The 21,784-nt window shown below is 34.3% G+C and overlaps 1 protein-coding gene across 1 annotated transcript in view; it reads left to right on the top strand.

Annotated features, from left to right (window-relative positions):
- Positions 1 to 21,784, top strand: part of LOC127870027 (uncharacterized) — a 62,811-nt gene that overhangs the window by 35,148 nt on the left and 5,879 nt on the right. The window contains exons 9-12 of the mRNA XM_052412687.1: positions 1,570 to 2,023; positions 3,152 to 3,283; positions 4,977 to 5,144; positions 10,302 to 10,403. Coding sequence (XP_052268647.1) covers positions 1,570 to 2,023; positions 3,152 to 3,283; positions 4,977 to 5,144; positions 10,302 to 10,393 — 846 coding nt within the window. The 3' untranslated portion in view covers positions 10,394 to 10,403. The remainder of the gene's footprint in view (positions 1 to 1,569; positions 2,024 to 3,151; positions 3,284 to 4,976; positions 5,145 to 10,301; positions 10,404 to 21,784) is intronic.

Consider the following 21,784-nt stretch of genomic DNA (forward strand, 5'->3'; position numbering starts at 1 on the left):
CTCGAGAAAACCGTCGATACCCGAGTTTGCAGATAATCTTCCAATTACCTATTCCGTGACCAATCGCCTTGTAAGACGGATGTCAACAATGACGTAATTTTTATGTGGGTTTTTCCATAGCTGTTACTTTCGATTTCAGAAGGGGATTTTTTTCCAGTAATGTGACATTTCTATCGCAATTAAGGTTTACCTGTTGCACACATATAGTCTTGAGGAATTTGTATTGTCTGTTCAAAATGCAAATGTTTTGTGAAAGCGCACACCTTTTTTGCTTTTTAAACACCTTTATCAGGGTCCTATTCTGCATTGTTAAACGCACAGGGATCTAAAAAATAAATAAAAAATAAAAAAAATTATATACATTTTTTTTTTTTTTTTTTAAAGATCCCTGTGCAAGTTAAACTGACCCTGTTCGTGTCCGTTATGATTATGTTGTTAACGTATTGAAATTTTAAAATTAAATAATAGGCATGATGAACATTTTAGGAAAATTAATAACAAGGATAAATGTTTTTACCTCAGTCGGTCTTTAGACATCATTAGTGTTGGCTCTCGAACACCAAATTGATAAATTGATGTACTAACAAACAAAATTTCATTTACTATTTTAGTAATTGTTGGTACATTTTATCAGCTTTATTTGAGAAATGCAAAATTTCTGATATTCCATAGAAACCAGGAGAAAGAACACAAACCTTAATTGTTTTGCAAGTAAAATGAACAACATATATCAAGCTAATTGATTTTTTGTTTACAGTTTGGTTTATTTTTGAATATTTGAATACTTTACATGGTCATGTTTATGCCTTCATGAGAACTTTGAATTACTAACGTACAAATTGAAATGAAGTCGAAGGAAAAATGACAAATGATATGTATTAAATATAATACAAAAATGGTAACAGAAGAATTTAAACAATACACTAAACGCAAATGGGTCATATCACAATGAAAGATTCTTATCATAAACCATTAATTCAATTATGGACCCCAAATAAGGAATGGTCAATACAAAACACTGTGGCTTCAAGTCCAGTAAAAAGCAACTTGGCCTCATACCTGGCCCAGATAAGTTATTGAACAATTTCATTATTTTTTTTGTATAAATACATCTGGAATATGTTTTGGATGGAAAAAAATGTTGAGAAAGACGATGATGAATCATTATTTAAAAGACTTAGTGTACACTTACTTATCAAACAAACCTGAATTTTTGGCAATATCCTTGTTCAGCCCCTGGGGAGCTATACTTTTTAGCACCAGAAAACCATGTTTTTAGTTTACATTTAATGGTTGATAAAACATGTAATAGCCTTCCTATATAACCAGTGCTTACCGCAATACTCTTGATGGCCTTCTATATATTCTTATAGAATAGCCCCTTATGGACTATACTAGGAGTATATAAAGAGTGACAATATTCCTTCCTGATCAGGTCTTTCCTGGCGTATCTACGAGTCAATTAAACAAACCAATTCCAAAAGCAAAGTGGTAAAAAGATGAAAAATGGAATAAGTGCTCATAAAGTAATTTTCCACATTTTTTTTCATTTTTTGTTTTGTCTTCCAGATTCATTCCATCACAATGGAAATACCAAAGTATTCGTTACCAGAAGGCCAAGAAAGTAGAGGATTTGCTGTCCTGATTTGCAATGAAACTTTCAGTAAAAAACCCAGGCCTGGTGCTTCACAAGACTTGGAGTACATGAAACAAATTGCCAGACAACTTGGTTTGGATCAGCTCAATAGTGAAAATGATAAAGACTTGAACAAAGATGATATGAATAAAGTAATAGATGACGCCGTTGAAAAAGCCAACACTACTTGCTACATGTTTCTGTTCATGATAAGCACCCATGGCGATGAGCGGGCAAATCCTCGCAAGAGTGGCCAGATTGATCATGCTCTGATGTCAATTGATGAGGAATTTATTTTTGTGTCTGATTTGGTGGAAAAATTTAATGACAAGAATTGTCCGCTCCTAGCTGGCAAACCAAAGTTGTTCTTTTTCCAAGCCTGCCGAGGTACGTGCCTCTTAATTATACTTATTACATTCTCTATACCCCAAAAATGGACGAGGGGAGGGGGGGGGCAGCAATATACTGGATTCTCCATGGACATCTGTCTCTCCATTTGTCTGTAGACACACATTTGTCCCTTGAACTATTGCTACACTATTGAGCATATTATTATTCAAATATGCTTGCATTGTTCCAAGTGATAATTGTTATGAACTTTGTACTGTGCATTTGTTATTATTGTTATTTAAAAACAGTTATGCCCCTTTATCAACTTATCATGAGTGTTGCACCCCAGAAAACAAAGTTTTAGAGAGGTTATAATGTCTGAAATAAGTGGAGCAAACTACTTCCACCTTTTTCAGCAATTGAATTAAAACTTTAAATATATCAAAATGTTTCAGTGTATAGATGTACAATGTATATGAAAGTCACTTTATTTCACACATTTTGTGACAAGCTCTGGTTTATATTAAATAAATATATATATTATTTTGAAACTTGTATGTAAATATTTGTTTTTATGTGTCATTATCAATTTTGTTGATTAAATTGTTTTATTATCAATGTGTATTGATTTTAGCAAATGTCAATAGGGCAATTTCTTTTTTGGCAAATGTATGTGTTGGCAAATGTCAACAGTAGCAAATGATAACGAATTTCAATGGGGAAAATGTCTGTTATGGCAATGTATGTAATGGCAAATTTCCGAAGTAGCAAATGCCTGTGATGGAAAATATGCATGGTGGTAACCCTGGTAAATGTCTGTGATTGAAAATTTCCATGGTACAATATGTCTGGGACAGAAAATGTCCTTAGTTGCCACAGTCTGTGATGGCAAGTACTTATGGTGGCAAATAGCAGTGATAGAAAAGCTCCCCAGTGGCAAATGGTGAATAATGGCAAATGCTAGTGATGGCAAAGGAAAATACGGCAGTGGCAAATGTCAGTAATTGCAAATGTCCATCGTGACTTATGATATGATGGCAAAGGTCTGGGATGGCACATACCCGGTAAAGCTTTTTTACAATTTTATGGCAAGGTAAATGCATTGAAAGGCATCAATTCAGATGATGTATGTATACACTTTTTTAAAGTTTAATATATGTGATAGTATTTTGAACTATTTTGCAGTCATCGACCATTTTCAGTACATGGAACACCATTCTGAGATGCATATTGATGGCATGAGTGGACAACTTAAGCTTTCAGACAAAAAACACATTTATTGGACATCAAATCATAACGATCACGAGAAATTCTCAGGTTAGTAAATTTCATCAGAATGAGTAATGTTGTATTTTAATTGTATTATAAACCAATGTACTTTCATGTAACTTTGCTTTTTATTTAAAATGCAGTTCATACAAAATGCTTGTGTCAATTGATACACAGTTTCCTGTACGGCATTCAAAGGATCCTTCTCACATTTAGGGTAAATTGACAAAATTAAAAAAGAAATGTTTCAGAATCGCAAATGTTTGTTAAAGTTATGATATTTGTGAGGAAGCGGTAATACTGAACATTTACCATACTCTTAAATATCTATTATAGGCATCTTTTGACAATTTAAAAACCTGAAGATTATAAAGTGTTGCAGCGCGAAATGATTGATTCATTTGGAACGTTCTGTTGTTGTCGTTATATTGTGTGACACTGCAAGGATTGCTTCTATAAAGTATAAAATACATCACTCATTGTGCGAGTACGGATGGCTGAGTTGTCTAAGCATTAGACTTTTACTACAGGGGTCAGCAATTCGAGCCCAGTTGAGGTTTACTTTTTTTCTTTAATTTTATTCTTGTTTTTTTACAGAGCTTTTTAGATCCAATGTTTACATTAATCAATTTAAAGCATTTAATGACAAACTTCAATACATGCAAAATTCTGTGAAAAGATCCCTTTAAGAAAATAGAATGAAATATTTTGATAAAAAGCTGCTTTACATGAAATGCATACATAAAATGCGTTTGAGTAAGATTGTTAGTGAGTAAATGGTGCACTGATGGAAAACATATTTGATTAAAATTTAATTTATAGTTCTGACATCTGAGTTATTGGGTGAACAGGTTAAAGGTCATTTGTCAAGGTCATGTGTTCAGCAACAACATGTATCTGGAATAAAAGTTTAGTCTCACTTAAGTTTGCTGGTAAAGCCCTTTTTTGAGCTTGCGTGCTAATTCTGCAAAAGCAAATAAGACCAAAGTTGTGGAATCAGTATGGTTAAGCCCTTTTATATAACTTTCTGATTAAATTATAAATATTTCCTGTGGGGGGTGCCTGCTTGTACACAAGCTTCCCACCTAGCTGACCCAGATTTATCCCTACCCCCTTGTGTGTTGTGTTGGTGTTCATCATACTAAACAGGTGGGGTTTCTTTAGAGTAGTCCTAATTCTACCAACAACAGATGACCACACCAAAATTGAATATCTTTCATTTAAAATTATATAATAGCTGAACTTTGCAGCTATAATTCAGAACTCTATATCATAGAGTTTCATTCCTGTGAAGACCCAGGGGCCTCAAACTATTTCAAACTGATGTTCAATAAATATTAAGCTTATCTGATAAAAAAATGACCAACAGGAAATAGTCTGTGTATTTTGAAGTTGATCAGGTCCTTTTGCATAATGACATTATTGGTATCAATAATCAATAATAATATTATGGTGTTAAGTTTTAAGATGAAAATCACAAAACAAAAACCTGTTTTGTTTTCCTGTCACATTGAAAAATATTTTTTTAACTTGTATTCCATGTCTATCTCCAAATACCATAAGTGTTTAGAAAATATGCTATTTAATGACTAAAAACTCAGGTTTTTAAGAGAAATTGTGCAAGTTTTTAAGGAGTGGGAGACATTTTTTAAATGATTAGATTTTAATTAAAATGGATTAAAAAAATTGCTATGTTAGCAATCTCTTAAAATAAACTTGCCTCACATATGCTCTATTTAAGAAAAAAATGCCAACATTGACCGTGTGGAGAGTTCAAAGACAAAAGGAACACTGAACGCCAAGGAATTTGAAATTATTTGGCTGAATGGAACAACACACTGCTTCACTGCGGAGACAGGCAGTGAAGTGAATTATTGGGTTGTTGGACTTACAGAACTCATACTGCCAGGTACTTTACGTTGCACATTATTTCAAACAAAAAATTGATCAATATACAAAAATGTGCTGTTAAGCATTTCCAGATTAACATTATACATTCAGTTTCGGGCTCATTGGAGCGCAACATGCTAATGGTGAATTTTTGTGATAACCTTTTGTCCATCAAATCATGCATTGCGCATCGTCAAAATTTACTTTGTTAACATTCTAGCGGCGACGTTTAACCTTTGTGAAACTTGGTAGGGACAGTGGTCCCAATGAAATCTATGTTAAATTTTAAACTGAGTCTGCTGAGGTAAAAAAATAGGTAATTAAATGTAAATCCAAAGCTGGTTAACACTATAGAAGTCACATTCATTTCCAATCTTCAGAAAGCTCAGTTATTATCTTTGTATAAATAATATCTCGACTGGGGTTGGGGCAGTTTTGTGTATATGGCCTTACTGAAACCTTGTTAACAATATCACATTTTTTGTTCAACCATCATGACACTTGGTCAGAATATCTGTGCTTAAGATATCTAGGCTTGATTTAATAATTGATTCCGGTCCGTTTATAAACATGGCCACCAAGGGTTTGGAGTTTTTCCTTATTTAACTATAAAAAAACCTTATTATCTCTCTTGAAGTCGTATTTTTAGTAAAATCGTTGTGAAACTTGGTCAGAACATCTGTCCTCGTAATATTTCTGCAGCTGCTGTGTTTTTAAAATGTTTGCAGTCTGTTGAAAAACATGGCGACAAGAGGCCAGGGCAGGTTTCTGTAAATCTTCATGAAACAAAGTTCAAACATTTGCCTTAATGATATCTCTGCCAAGTTTGAAACTGGGGTGTGAAAGTTTTCAAAATTGTTCTGGTCTGTTGAAAAACATGGCCAGGGCAATTTTCTGTACCTTGCGATGGTTAAACATTGTTAACACTAGAAGCCACATTTTTAGTCCAATCTTATAATGAAACTGGGTCTGGATATTTGTCATGATGATATCTAGCATCAAGTTTGTCAATTGGTCATGCGAGGAAAATGACTAGGTTACTGGGTCAAATTTAAGAAAAACCTTGTTAACACTCTAGAAGTAACATTTTTCGTGGAATATTTCTGAAACTCGTTAAGAACATTTGTTCTTATGATGATTTTGCCGTACTTTAAAAATGATTTCAGTCTGTTAAAATAAATGGCATCTGGGGGTGAAGCAGTTTTCCTAATATGGCTATATTGAAATCTAGTTAACTAAGTTGAAGTCAATTTGTATGCCCTATATTCATGAAACTGTATAAGAATGTTTGTTTAAATGAATATCATTTTAATGTAGTAATGATTTAAGTCAATTAAAAATATGTTCGTGCAATGGGATATATATATATATATATATATATATATATATATATATATATATATATATATATATATATATATATATTACCTTGTAATTTTGACTACAGTGAAACCTTCAAACACATGTTGAAGTTGCTACTTTCTGAAGATGATATCAACCATGAAAGAGATACTTTCATAAGTTATTTTTATGAAGATGATTATGATGATGATGACCTATTGAAAGTATTAACAGCCTCTTATGCAGTAAATAAAACCATAAATTAATACAAGGTTTTAATACTTTTAATTTTAAAATTTGTGATAATAATGAGTATATAAGTTATATATTCATGTTTCATAAGGTATTTTTATTATCTTGAACTACACCTCAGAATAGTTTTGTCTTCATGTCTCAGGTGAGGGCCTTCAGGCCCATGGCCCTCTTGTTGGCCTTTGGATCATTCATGTTGTTTCCCTAGACATAGAAGATGCAACACTTGCCATTAGGCTTATGGAAACTGTTTAAAGTGCACTCAATACATAAAAAATACAAATTGACTTTGACATGCATTTATCAGATTTTATACAGAATTTCCAATAATAATGTGTTTTGCAGAATATAAGACTCAACTTTTTACCAGACAAAATTTGCCTGTGTTTTATATTCCATTGCATCTTATATGTAAAAAAGAAAAGTATTTCACAATTTCTTAAATACCAAATCGATAATAATTACTTTGACCAGGTAGCCTTTATCTTAAATCAAACATGAGAGAGAACATTTTATGGATTTACATGAGTGAATGCATACTTGGGATTATTTTTCATGATAGTTAATGTATGTCATATACTCTGATGCATCTTATGTATGCATTGAATTTGAAAAATGAAGGAAAGTAGGGAAAGCTCATTTATAATGACGCGACTTATTTTACATAATAAATATTATATAACATGTCTTTTTAATTAACATTGAAACCAATTTTATCACATGTAAGATATTTGCTGATTAAGTTGTAAGATCATATTATCATATGCCACTTGAGATCATGTTAATTTATATTACCACAATTGAAATGATACTACGATCTTACACTTAAATCAACACATTTGCTTTTGCTTTCATGCTTTTGTGCAAAGAATTATCCTTATGGGCAAATTTTTTGCATCATAATATGTTGTATATTTTAATCTCGTCTATATTATGTCATACGGCCATGAATATGTCGCTCACCGCTGTAGTGTGAAAAAATGCTTTTGTTTCCTCATAAAGGTAGCTTTAATTTAGATTTAAAGTAAAATACAGTCAAAACCCGATGGATAGAACTGGCGGGGACCAACAACAAAAGTTTAAGCCATCCGGCTTTCGAGCCAACTAATTTTTAATATACTTTTGTTTACTAACATGAATCTGCAATAGATTATCATCTGCAGTTGAAGAGTCTTCATAACTTCATACTTCTTTCTGATTTTGAATTAATAAGAACAAAATATCATAATTAATATTTGTATTATTCAATATTTTAAAACAATTACGCATACAATCAAACAAACATCATATAATATCACATTTTTCAGCAAGTTTCACCTAGCAAACATGTTAAAAGCTGCACTTATCCAGAACATGCATAAGCATCATATACTTTGTTGAAAAATTGGTATCTTTTACTCAAATCAATTAAAGATTCAGTTGACAACATGTTTGTAACAGCTGTGTCATCAATTATGGCGTGCCTTTAATCAAGCTCTCCAAATCAATTAACAGCTTTATGCGACCCAAATCAAGTTCAAGCCAAACAAACAAAAGAACATGTGAAAGTTTTGATAATTCTACCGAGGCGAATTCGAGCCATCCGGCTTAAATTTATATGAATATATAGCAATGGAAAATCGGTGCTTAGAGTATAGTTCGAGCCAATCGTTAATTGGTGCAAAGCCTGTAGTGCGTTCAGTTACAGCGAACGTTCGCTATAGTTCGCGAACGGTCGCGAACGTTCGCTACTGAACGCTCGGTTCGCCGCGAACGTTCTCGAACCGAAGCGAACCCTCTTGGGAGGTAGTTCGCTATAGTTCGCTAGCGAAACCAAGATGGCGGACAAATAAATATGTTGTATTTGTTCAGTGTAACTTCGATATTGTTTCCTTTTTTTTGTAGTACAAAAATGAATTGAACAATAAACAAAGTGTATATGAGGTTTTGGGGATTCCGATAATGACGTCGCGTTTGCGCATCCTCAAATTTTGGCCGTCAACACTGCGGCCATTCTGCTTTTGTTTGCGTTTGATGATCCGCATCGTGATAAGATTTCAATCATATTCGCGACCCTTTTTAAGAACAACAAAATACTCAGAAATTGAAATTCTTTCAGATTAAATAGAATCCAATGAATGAACACAAAAAATGACGAAAACAAACAACAAATTGATTGATTTTATGTAATCAACATAAAGAAACTATTTGAACCTATATGTCCGTAAAAACTTACCTTGTTGCAGATTAACTAAATCCTCTTGATACATGTAAATGTTTTTATTTAATTGTTCACACCAATTTGGACACTCCTTATTTCAGCATGTTTAACCACCCATTGTTTAATTGCCCCTTCATCACAAACCGATTATCTCGATATGATCGGGTACTGTCCAGACAATTACTAAGAAAACAGGGTGTCATAAACCCAGGGACCTATATTTGTATGACTCAGTATGGGGTCATTAACCACATGTGTCTGGTCATTAAACACAATTTATGATACCTCCGTGTCATCTCTTGGCATATTAAGCCAAACACTTAACAGTTGCTTTAATAAAACATTTGAACATATTTAAAAAAATAGGCGTACATTTGTCCGAAATGGGTTAACAGGAACTATTAAGTATGTATATTAACCAGTTTAAACATAACACTTAAGTGTTTTATAATTAAATACATTTAAAATATTGTAGAAATTTACTGCTACACAATTATCGTATTTAACGGGCACCTGCAAATGTAAACTCCGATGTAATAACGTGTAAAGATCGTGCGTTTTTGCAGTGTTCGAAACATCATCGTGAAAACAAGCAATCGCGTTTGATCATAATACGGATATAAAATACTTGGGTAAAATAAATGTATAGATTATGGTATAATAAAATGCCAGATTTGTATCCCTCATTATCACTACAAAAGAGTTTTCAATATAGATGTGCATTCAAAGACAGTTCAATTCGCAAAATATGCAGGTGTTTTTTTCCATTTGAATGCTAAAATTTATTAATATTTTCATTAAATGTAAACGAAACGAAAATTCATTCAATGTAAAAGAAAATTACAACTACATTTGAAGATTGTAATGTATTGCGCTATTTTAGGGCTTTGTTTTATAACTGATTCAATGCACCTCTTACACTAAATTTCGATCGCTAATGAAAAATAACACTATCGCATCCACACCACTTATAATTATAATCAAATTATTATAGGTTTTATTATTTTTGAAATATCTGTTAAGTACTTTCTGTGTTATTAGCGATTTCCGCCATCAACATCGCAATCAATTTTCTGGGAGCCGCCATCTTGAAACGTTCGCGCCGAACTTATCGTTCAATAAGACCGAATCGCAAACGAACCATCATTGGCGAACGTTCGCTGTAACTGAACGCACTACAGCTGAAGCCATCGGGTTTCGACTGTAGTTCTTAAACTTGGCTCTTAGTCAGAATTACATTATCGAACCTTATCATTCCACTCCAGCTAGAGTGAAATAATCAGGTTATCATTCACTGGCATTTTCCACTCATACACTGGTAAATATCTGGTTATCAAATATTGTTTTTGATCAAGAAATGTATCAACAACAGTTCTGTTTTAGGAAAGACCTACAAGAAAGAAGGGAAATATCTGAAGGTTTCAGAGGAAGTTAATGCAGGCACTTTGAGCATTTGCAAACAAGTTTTACACTAGCAGACTACAGGTAAGACAGTTTTTCAGATGGGCGCTTCAGCGCCCGTCTAAAGTGCTTAGTGTGAAATTCAGGTCGATACGACTAGGTATGATTAACCCAATACCCGCTTGCGTATCCGCGCAAGAAAGAGTTGTATAATTTATGCAAGAGGTTTGAGTTCTCCAATTATGTGTATTCACAAATGGCAACATTATATTAATATCGTGTTACATTCAATATTTTCGAACGGTGTTTTATAGAAAAGAATCAATAAACAATGATCGTATTGTACGTGTCGCGGAGGAGATTGTTTATGAATGATTAAAATAGTCCACTTTCTGCTGCGTGTGCGTGACGTAGTATTTTCGCTCAGCTCATTCATAAATCTGAGGCTGGCGATAAACAAAGGGGAGTCCGTGTGAGAATAACGCAGTAGTATAAGGTTACGCTTGTTTATATTCACAGGTCTCAATTAATAATACGTTGACCACGAGTTCAACAATTATTACAGGGATACGATAGACAACATAAAAAAATGTTTCATTATCGCTGAAACTGTTAAAAAAACATTTAAATATTACAATAATATTCCCTAAAAAATGTAGTCTTGCTGTTTTGAAATAAGGTTTGGAATTTTGTTTTCTAAATAACTTAATTCAAAACAAAAGTTTAATTATAGTGTTTTTGACTTGTTAGTCGCATATTTACCGCATTATAATGTGTGTTATAATAGGCAAACCATACATTAGTAAAAATTCAATCTGCCTTCGCACATATAAGGAATGGGTCAATTAAGTGCTGCGTTTCCTTTGCTTACTTCAGTTAGAGGTCAATTATTTAAGTAATAGCAATCACATCGCTCCGACTTCAAAGGAATTGCGGAGCTTTCTTACATAATAAAAGTCGTAGTCGCGTGGTATTTGCGTTTTGCGTCCTATTTGGTCACGTGGTTCTTTTTCCCGGTAGTTTTGGCATTCATGATATATGAGGCTATAAATAGATGCGTCTGTCGATAAACAAAGGAAAGTTTACGGGTTATAACAACGCAATAGGTTACGCTCTCGCATACAACTCAATGACGTAGTACAGGTCGTAAAATGAGAGATTCGGGAAAAAGTTGACGCTTATTTATATCAAAGACCCATATTATCTATAGGTCTTTGTTTATATTCTCAATGTATAAAACGTTGAACATAAGTTCTACAATAACTTCAGCAATACGATAGACAAAAAAAGTTTCATAATTGCTAAACCCGAATATAACAATTTATAATAATAATACGAATGCAATAGCAGAAGGTTAATAGAAGGTTAAGCTTGTTTATATTCACAGTTCTCAATACATAGACAGTTGGATATGAGTTCATGAATTACTACAGGCATACTATAGGCAACCTCGAAAATGCTTTTTAATCGCTAAAACCGAAAACAACCTAATATATTATATTAAATATATTTATAACAATAAATGTCTTTTAAAAATGTAGTCGGCGTATACGCTGACTTTGAAATAAAGTTAGCAATTTACTTTTCTAAATAATTAAATACAATTAAACAAAAGTTTAACTATTGTGTTGTGTTTTTCACTTGTAAGCTGCATATTCACCGCATGAAATGTGTGTTAGCATTGTCAAACCACACATTAGTGTGAGTAAAATAAAAAATATACTACGGGAGAGCACTTCATATGTGTCCTCATATGCCTTGTTATGAGTATCTTTCTTCACTATCGAAATATATCGTATGTTTGTATTTGATTTAAACGCAGTTTTCTTTCGACACATTTAAATCACACGTCAATAGCGCCGTCATGCGAAAATGGGTCTTATGCGTTTCGGCAAGCGTTTGTTAAACCCAACATGTGCTTTTGCGCAGTCAGGCCATAGGCGACGCTGTTCGCTTTAAAATCACTCAATATGTTATGTTTCTCCTTACCAGAAGGAGTGATAGCTGAGTGGGCTATTTATATGATGGGCGCATATGGAATAAGACCCATTTTCACATGACGAGGGTCATTACAAATCTCATTGCGAATTGAAAATGCCACATTTAAGAACAATGCTTTTTGATACAAAATTGAATTGAAAATAGCAAACTTGTTAATAATGGCAGCCTATCTACACATTAAGGAATGATTTCCAGACGTGCTGACCAAGTACGGCAAACATTGTGGTATGATAATTAAACGATTTTCTCTTATCGTGACACTATACTATTTCGCTAATGATTGTTTTCTCATCTTGGAGGCGAAAGTGAAATTCTGCGAGATGGATTGTTACGCGTAATTGTAACAGGGCCACAATTTGTGTCGTTTGAGCATACAGAGAGTAGTCCGGAATTCCTTACACTGAACAGTGCTACATCCTTTGAATTGAGCACATACGCAGTGATGTAGCAAAAATTCAGATGTTGTATCTCGAATCAGCTTATTAAATATTCGAAAATATTCATGCGTGTCTGTTGGCGTTATGTAAAAGTCACTAAGATGAAAACTGAAACAGCTACGCCTAAAAGCGCATGAGTGCTCTATACCTATGTTTATGTTAGCGTTGTTGACACCGTGTGAACTGCTCGGGTTATAAGTAAAGCATAAACAGCAATGTTTATATACTTTTATTCCTCCATATACAAGATACGAAGATTGTTGTATATTTTGAATTTGTATATGGTGTCAAAAATCAAAAGTTTTGTACACGGAACTTTCATTATGAATTTATATTCTTGGTGAGATAGTCATTTGATATTAGAAAAAAATATTCCTTTAATATGATGGTGACTGCAAATTTTCTTTATATTAAGTTATCATTACCATTTTCATCATACTTTCTATGCTTTCAGAACTTCCAAAAAGCATGTTGTTCTTATTTTGTCTTAGTTATTTCTATGAAATAATAAGGATGATAAAAAATGCACACAAAACTCGACCCGTGCGCTATGACACACACTTTATAAAGTTGAATGGCGTGTGTTAATTTCAAACTTGCGATTGATTTTCAAAAATGAATTGCGTGTTAAATTATGCAATAGAGAACATCTTCAGTGCCTTCAGCGCTTTGATTAGGAATTGCACTCATTTTAGGAGAATGTTACTTGCTCTTACAGTAAAATTTCTTTGTTTTAGATACACCAAAGTTATTATTTAAGGAGCCTGTTGCTGCCTACTTGGTTAATATATCAAATGCCTGTTTTAAATAATAACATATTACTTTGCTTTATGCTAATTGCATTATCAATCCCTGAAATAAAAATCTTAAGACTAAACATTCTGTATTATGCTTCTTGCTGTTTTTGTTTTTATGCCCCAGAAGGAGGGCATATAGTGATCGCACTGTTCGTCCGTCTGTCCGTCACAGTTTTGCGTTTAGGTTTCGAAAAATGCTCATAATTTTTATGTCGCTTCAGATGTAACCTTCATATTTGGTATGCTTGTGTATATGGACAAGGCCTTTCCATACGCACACAAATTTTGACCCCATTGATCTTGACCTGGAACTTAAGGTCCTCGTTTAGGTTTCGAAATATGCGTTTAGGTTTCGAAAAAATCATTTTTGGGGGCATATGTCTTCCGATTGAGACAGCTCTTGTTTCGTAATACCTTGCTATCAGAACTATATTTGTTAACATTTTAGTGACTCATATGCCATCACTAAATTAAATCAATGTGTATGTTTGCTTAATTTTCTCTGTAATTGGCCACTTTTGAAACTAATATAAAAAAGAGCAGCATCTGTATTTTTACTGTCAACCTGCAAGTGCAATGCAATCACTTCAAAGTCCAAAAAGTGATCGTTTAGTCTTAAACATAAAAAGTTATACCAAATCCAAAACATGGAAACAATACATACTTTTCGTAAATGAATTTTTTTTATGTCCCCCACCATTATAGTGGGGGACATATTGTTTTTGCCCTGTCTGTTGGTTTGTTTGTTGGTTTGTTGGTTTGCTTCAAACTTTAACATTTGACATAACTTTTGCAATATTGAAGATAACAACTTTATATTTGGCATGCATGTGTATCTCATGGAGCTGCACATTTGGAGTGGTGAAAGGTGAATGTCAAGGTCATTCTTCAAGGTCAAAGGTCAAATATATGGGGGACATAGTGTTTCACAAACACGTTTTGTTTTTTAATTAAATTAAATCTTCATTAGATAAGAGCTCTTGATAAGAATCTGTCTGTCTTGTAAAATGACAAATCACAAGCTACTTAACTGATAGATACTGTTTGAACAATTCTTAAGCCCTTTTACTGATACATACTGTTTGAAAAATCACAAAAACTCTACGGATACATACTGTTAGAACAAATCACAAGCCACTTGAATTATACATACTGTTTGAACAAATCACAAGCACCTTTACTAAAACATATTGTTAGAACAAATCACAAGCCACTGAACTGATACTCACTGTTATATCAAATCACACGCCACTTGACTGATAAATATTGTTAGAACAAATCACAAGCCACTTGACGGATACATACTGTTTGAACAAATTACAAGCCACCTGACTGATACATACTGTTTGAACAAATCACAAACCACTTGACTGATACATACTGTTTGAACAAATCACAAGCCACTTTACTGATACATACTGTTAGAACAAATCACAAGCCACTCGAGTGATGAATATTGTTAGAACAAACCACAAGCCACTTTACTGATACATACTGTTAGAACAAATCATAAGCCACTTGACTGACCAATATTGTTAGAACAAATCACAAGGCACATGACTGACACATACTGTAAGAACAAATCACCAGTCACTAAACTGATACATACTGTTTGAACAAATCACAAGCCACTTGACTGATAAATATTGTTAGAACAAATCACAAGCCACTTTACTGATACATACTGTTTGAACAATAACAAGCCGCTTGAATAATACATACTGTTTGAACAAATCACATGCAATTTCCTGATAAATACTGTTAGAACAAATCACAAGCCACTTGACTGATAAATATTTTTAGAACAAATCACAAGCCATTTGAATGATACATACTGTTAGAACAAATAACAAGCCACTTAACTGATGCAAACTGTGAGAACAAATCACAAGCCATTTGATGATACATGCTATTAAGAAATAAAACAGCATTTTACTGATACATACTGTAAGAACAAATAACAAGCCACTTGACTGATAAATGTTGTTAGAACAAATCACAAGCACCTTTACTGATACATATTGTTAGAACAAATCACAAGCAACTTAACTGATACACACTGTTAGAACAAATCACAAGCAACATAACTGATACACACTGTTAGAACAAATCACACGTCACTTGACTGATAAATATTGTTAGAATAAATCACAAGCCTCTTGACGGATACGTACTGTTTGAACAAATCACAAGCCACTTGACGAATACATACTGTTTGAACAAATCACAAGCCACCTGACTGATACATACTGTTTGAACAAATCACAAACCACTTGACTGATACATACTGTTTGAACAAATCACAAGCGATTTTACTGATACATACTGTTGGAACAAATCACAAGCCACTTGAGTAATAAATATTGTTAGAACAAACCACAAATCACTTGACTGATACATGCTGTTAGAACAAATCACAAGCCACTTGACTGACAAATATTGTTAGAACAAATCACAAGGCACATGACTGATACATACTGTAAGAACAGATCACCAGCCACTTAACTGATAAAAACTGTTTGAACAAATCACAAGCCACTTTACTGATAAATATTGTTATGACAAATCACAAGCCACTTTACTGATACATACTGTCTGAACAAATAACAAGCTGCTTGACTGATACATAATGTTTGAACAAATCACATGCGATTTTACTGATACATACTGTTAGAACAAATCACAAGCCACTTGACTGATAAATATTGTTAGAACAAATCACAAGCCACTTTAATGATACATACTGTTAGAACAAATTACAAGCCACTTAAAAAACTGGTGCATACTGTGAGAACAAATCACAAGCGATTTGATGATACATGATATAAAGAAATCAAACACCAGTTTACTGATACATACTGTTTGAACAAATCACAAGCCACTTGACTGATGCATACTGTTAGAACAAATCACACGCCACTTTACTGATAAATATTCTTAGAACAAATCACTAACCATTTGACTGATACATACTGTAAGAACAAATCACAAGTCACTTTACTGATACTGTTAGAACAACATCGTTATAATCAACAATAAAATATAAAACATAAATTTAAAAAAATCATTGAAAAAGTAAAATTCTCAAAATAGTTCATCGTAAAATAATAATGTGAAAAGTAAAACGCATAAACTTAGACGTCTTAATGACCGACCGGCTTGGAACATTGCGCTAATACGAGCCATAATGTTTTTCTAATTAATGTTATGTTGTCCTGGTGTATCAACCCATCCAAAATAAAAAAATTAAATAAAATTAGTGTCATATTGCGTTTCACCACTTTCACGTACAAAAAAATGGTATGTACAAGCAAAATGTAAAATCATTCATTCGTGACGATCGGATTGTTCAGCAAATGGGGATGGTGGTCTGCAACATGCCGATTGCGCTGTTGTGCTTCGGAAATTTTATACAAGAACTATTGATTTTTAACTAAATTTTCTGTTTTGCTGGTGTATCAACCCATCTTAAATGAAAAAATTGAAATCAAATTAGAGTCATAATGCGTTTCACCATTTTCACGTACAATAAAATGAAACCACACCTACCCCCTACCTAATTATGTAAAAGTGGGTGAAACTCTACACGCCTGATTCCTTTCATGTGATGATCACTTTTGCCAACCAAATGTCAGAACTTGTGAAAAATTGTTATAGTTAATAGTAAAAGCTTTATGTAAGGTATTTTCTATGCATCTGTGAAGAAATTGGATAAAGCAATCATTATTTCAAAACATTAATTGTGTGTGTGTGTGTGTGTGTGTGTGTGTGTGTGTGTGTGTGTGTGTGTGTGTGTGTGTGTGTGTGTGTGTGTGTGTGTGTGTGTGTGTGTGTGTGTGTGTGTGTGTGTGTGTCTCAGAATGGCATGGCAAATTGTAAAATTTAAAATAATGTAATTTGAATAATATTGTTTAACATTGATCCAGTCTAATTGTGTTGCTGGGTTCTAATAAAAGGCTTGACACTATATGATTGTTTTAGGATTTAATATTATTGAGCTCAGTTCAAATAACTGAATATTGACAAAGTTAATGGCCCTTTTTATACCCCCTTTGAAGAAGGCAGCATATAGCAGTCCCTCTGTCAGTCTGAAGATCCGTCAGGCTGTGCAGATGTCCAATATTCTCTTTCAGTCATAACTTTGCTGTATACTGAAGGATTTTAATATAACTTCACACAAATGTAAACCATAATTTGGTTGAATAACAACGCATACATAACTAAAAGAACTGTTCATTGAATTTTATTTTGTTATTAATTTAACAAGTCCACAAAATGTAATTATCAACATGATACATACGATAACTTTCATGTTAATAAAATATTCATGTCCAAAATTCAAACAAATCAGCCTGACCTGTATGCGTCTGGCCCGCGATTCACAAATAAATGAATCCCATGTCTATTGCTCTCTGAATGAATCCAAACTGCCTTTATACAAAACTTTTCCCTTTTTAATACCAAAATTTGCCAATTGGTTGTAAATGTTTTTGTAGCTACAAAAAACGCATGTTACTCATAGATGTAATAACTTTGTGACCCACAACAATTGTATGTTGGTCATGGGTGTCTGAATATTTTGTTATGACATTTAATAATCCCCAAAATACTTTTATATTAAACTATTCATAGAGAAATTTATGGATCATATAATTTGGATGTTAATATCATTTCTGAATGGATTATTAATGCGATCATGTTGTCTTTATTATTGTAGACACTCAAAACTTAAATAAATGAAACTTAACGCTGTTATGTAAGAATTCGTAATTGTTCCAGTGACTTTTTGGCAATATATTTAATTTTGTTATTCAATCCACGTCAATACGCAAATAAAAGGTTCTTTTCTATTTGAAAATTTTGTCATAGGTATTAACCACAATTTTCTACAACAAAGTTCACTGTGGACATAGTGGATATGTTGTCTATCTATTAAAACCCTTAGATCACTTTCATTAAAGAATGATACAAATTGTGTACAATATTTACAATTTAAGAGACATCTATAACAATATACGGATTTTTTTGGAGCTGTTAACATCTTTTTTCAAAGATATTTCCCAAATAAAGTAGAAATTGATCTTGAAACAATTTTTAGATCAAGACTTGCCAAAAAAAAATTTGGGACATACAAACATGACAATTTAATGATTTCAGAATATAAATGGATACTATATTCTGTATCTTGTAGAGAACTCTTAATAATACCATGGTAACAAACATGGCTCAACTTTCCATTAAAAAAATAAAATTCACAAAGTTTGCATTTGTACAAATAATGATATGTACACTTAAATACAAATTTATAAGCAAAAGTGGACTCGGTAGGTTACATGCAACCATAAGAGGTCACAAAACACCAAACTAAAAAATCTGAAATTTGAAACAAAATGGACACACTAAACAAAGTACTCTGCAGCCTGTACAAATTGCCATTCGCCAAACCGTTGGCGAACGTGTCTGTTAGGTGGGAGATTCTCATGTATAGACGGGGTAAGAGAACTACTGCTGGAAGTTGAATTGTGGGAGAGAGGTGAACCCAACGGACTGTCTACAAGAGTGGAATGACTGCCTGTGACTGACTGGTTGTTTGGACGTACCTGACTAGGCTGTGGAATAGAACCAGTAGAGTGAGATGGAGAAGAATGAGAAATGGCAGGGGTACTGATGCTGGTCACTGGACCTGGAATTACGGCAGTACGAGTGTTAATATTCCTTCTCTGTGGAATCCTTTATATTTGTACAACAGAATCAGAACTTGAGCTACTGTAACTATCACTACCAGAATTTTGACTCGGCTTTGAATACGTTCTGACCTTGCGGACAGTTTGTATTTCCTGTTCAGGTTCTGGATTGGAGACAAATGGTAGTAACATGTTCCAGTGCAGTGTTCGAATAGGTCCCTTGCGGTTCTCTCTCTGTACTCTGTACACAGGCTGGCCTTCATATGGGATATCTAGAACAATGTAGCGTTCTCTCTCCCATTTGTCAGCCAATTTATGTCTGCCTTGCAGATTGACTTGTCTAACAAGTACTAGATCATTAATGCAGATCTAATTCTGTTTAACTTTACTGTCATACAGAGCTTTGTTTTGTGCTGCACGCTTTTTGGCACAATCACCAGCAACTCTGTATGCAAATTTGAGGCGTTCCTGCAACTTTGAAATGTATGCAGAGTGACATGCCTCTCCTTCATTTCCTGGGGTTGTGCCAAGATATGCATCAACCGGTTATCTCGGGTGCCACCCGAACATTAAGAAATGTGGGGAATACCCAGTGGAGCTGCTCTTTGTAGCATTGTATGCCTGTACCAATGAAGAGATGTAGTCTTTCCAATTTGACTTCTTCTCATCACACAGAGTACTCACATGCTCTGCTGATGGATTACCCATGGGATGAAAAGGTGTGGTCCGGGTCTTCCAAACATTTGCAAGGTTGCAAAGTTCTTTGATGACCTTACTCTCAAAATTTCTGCCTTGATCAGAATGGAGTTGCTCAGGAAATGAATATTGGGCAATAAAATGTTCAAACAAGGCTTTGGCAGTTGTGGTCGCCTTCTGATTGCGACAAGGGATTGCCTTGGCATAACGGGTAAAATGGTCCGTTATAACCAACACATCCTCAAAACCAACTTTACATTGATCAACTTTGAGAAAATCAATGCAAACAAGTTGCATTGGCCTGGAGGTCTCAATTGGAACAAGATTCGCAGAAGGAACAATTGGTGTTTTCCTGCAAATACAACTCCTACAGTTAGAAACAAGGCTGTTAATGAACTGTTGCATTCCGGGCCAATAAAACGCTGTCGAGCAAGCCATAGAGACTTGTCGCGCCCTGGGTGGCCAACATCACACCCCGACATGCTATTAAGCGATACGAGTATGGCACCACGAGTTGTCTAACTTGTTCACCATCTAATATGGAATTGCGATACAAGACTTCATTAATAAGTGATAAGCGATCAAAATCCCTAATCAATGTTTTGACACTGACTGATAGATCCTTAAATTCTTTAGGTTTTGTACCACTATGAACCATGTCAATGACTTGTGAAATGTCACGGTCACCTGACTGTGCTTTTTACCAATCAATTTGGTTTACTATACTAGCCGAAGGTATTGCATCCACAGTAACCATCTGTGAAGCAGACATACCTGCCAGACGTTTTACGGCTGGAAGCTGAAAAGAAACAGACTCACAAATAGCTTTAATTGCATCAGAGAATGACTGTGGTCTCCGGCTAAGACCATTGCAATCTGAATTGAGTTTACCAGCTTTGTAGGTAATGTCAAAATTGTACATTGATAAAGCAGCGACCCATCGCTGACCGGTAGCATCAAGCTTTGCTGTTGACATGACATATGTTAAAGGGTTATTGTCAGTTGTAACAGTAAATGTTGTGGCATACAAATAGTCATGAAATTTGTCTGTTATAGCCCATTTCAGTGCAAGGAACTCCATTTTGTGTGCAGGATAGTTGCACTCACTGCGACGGAGACCTCGGCTTGCATAAGCTATAACACGCTCAGATGAGTCTTCCTGTTGCTGTAAAAGCACAGCCCCTAACCCAGTACCAGATGCATCAGTATGCAGAATGAAGGGTTTAGTGTAGTCCGCAAAGGCTACTACAGGGGGAGAAGTTAATTTGGACTTGAGTGTGTCAAAGGAGACCTGCTGGGCATCGCCCCAGGACCAAGAAATGGGGGTTTTCCTTTTCCTTTTAGTAGATGGACTGTGCCCTTCTAAAAGAGAGTTAAGTGGCTGGGCAATTTTGGCATAGTCTTTTATGAAACGCCTGTAAAAACCTGCAGTTCCAAGAAAAGATCTTTACTGAGTAATGTTTGTTGGGACAGGCCATGAAGAAATGGGAGATGTCTTTTCAGGGTCAGTTGCAATACCTTGTTCTGAAATAATGTGCCCCAGATATGTCACAGAGTTGTGGAAAAACTCACATTAAGCACCTTTAAGCTTTAGGCCATGCGCCTCAAGTCTCTGAAAAACGGAAACTGGTCGCTCAAGGTGGGATTCAAACGTATCTGAAAATACCAAAATGTCATCAATAAATACCAGGCACTCATGTAAAAGTAAACCACTCAAACATTTTTCCATACAGCTCTGAAATGTTGCGCATGAATTCACAAGGCCGAAAGGCATGCGTTCACACTCATAAAAACCTAAGTTGCCAACAGAAAATGCTGTTTTTGCCTTATCTTCTTCTGCCATTTCGACC

The sequence above is a fragment of the Dreissena polymorpha genome, chromosome 2, assembly GCF_020536995.1.
Source record: "Dreissena polymorpha isolate Duluth1 chromosome 2, UMN_Dpol_1.0, whole genome shotgun sequence".
Lineage (NCBI taxonomy): Eukaryota > Metazoa > Mollusca > Bivalvia > Myida > Dreissenidae > Dreissena > Dreissena polymorpha.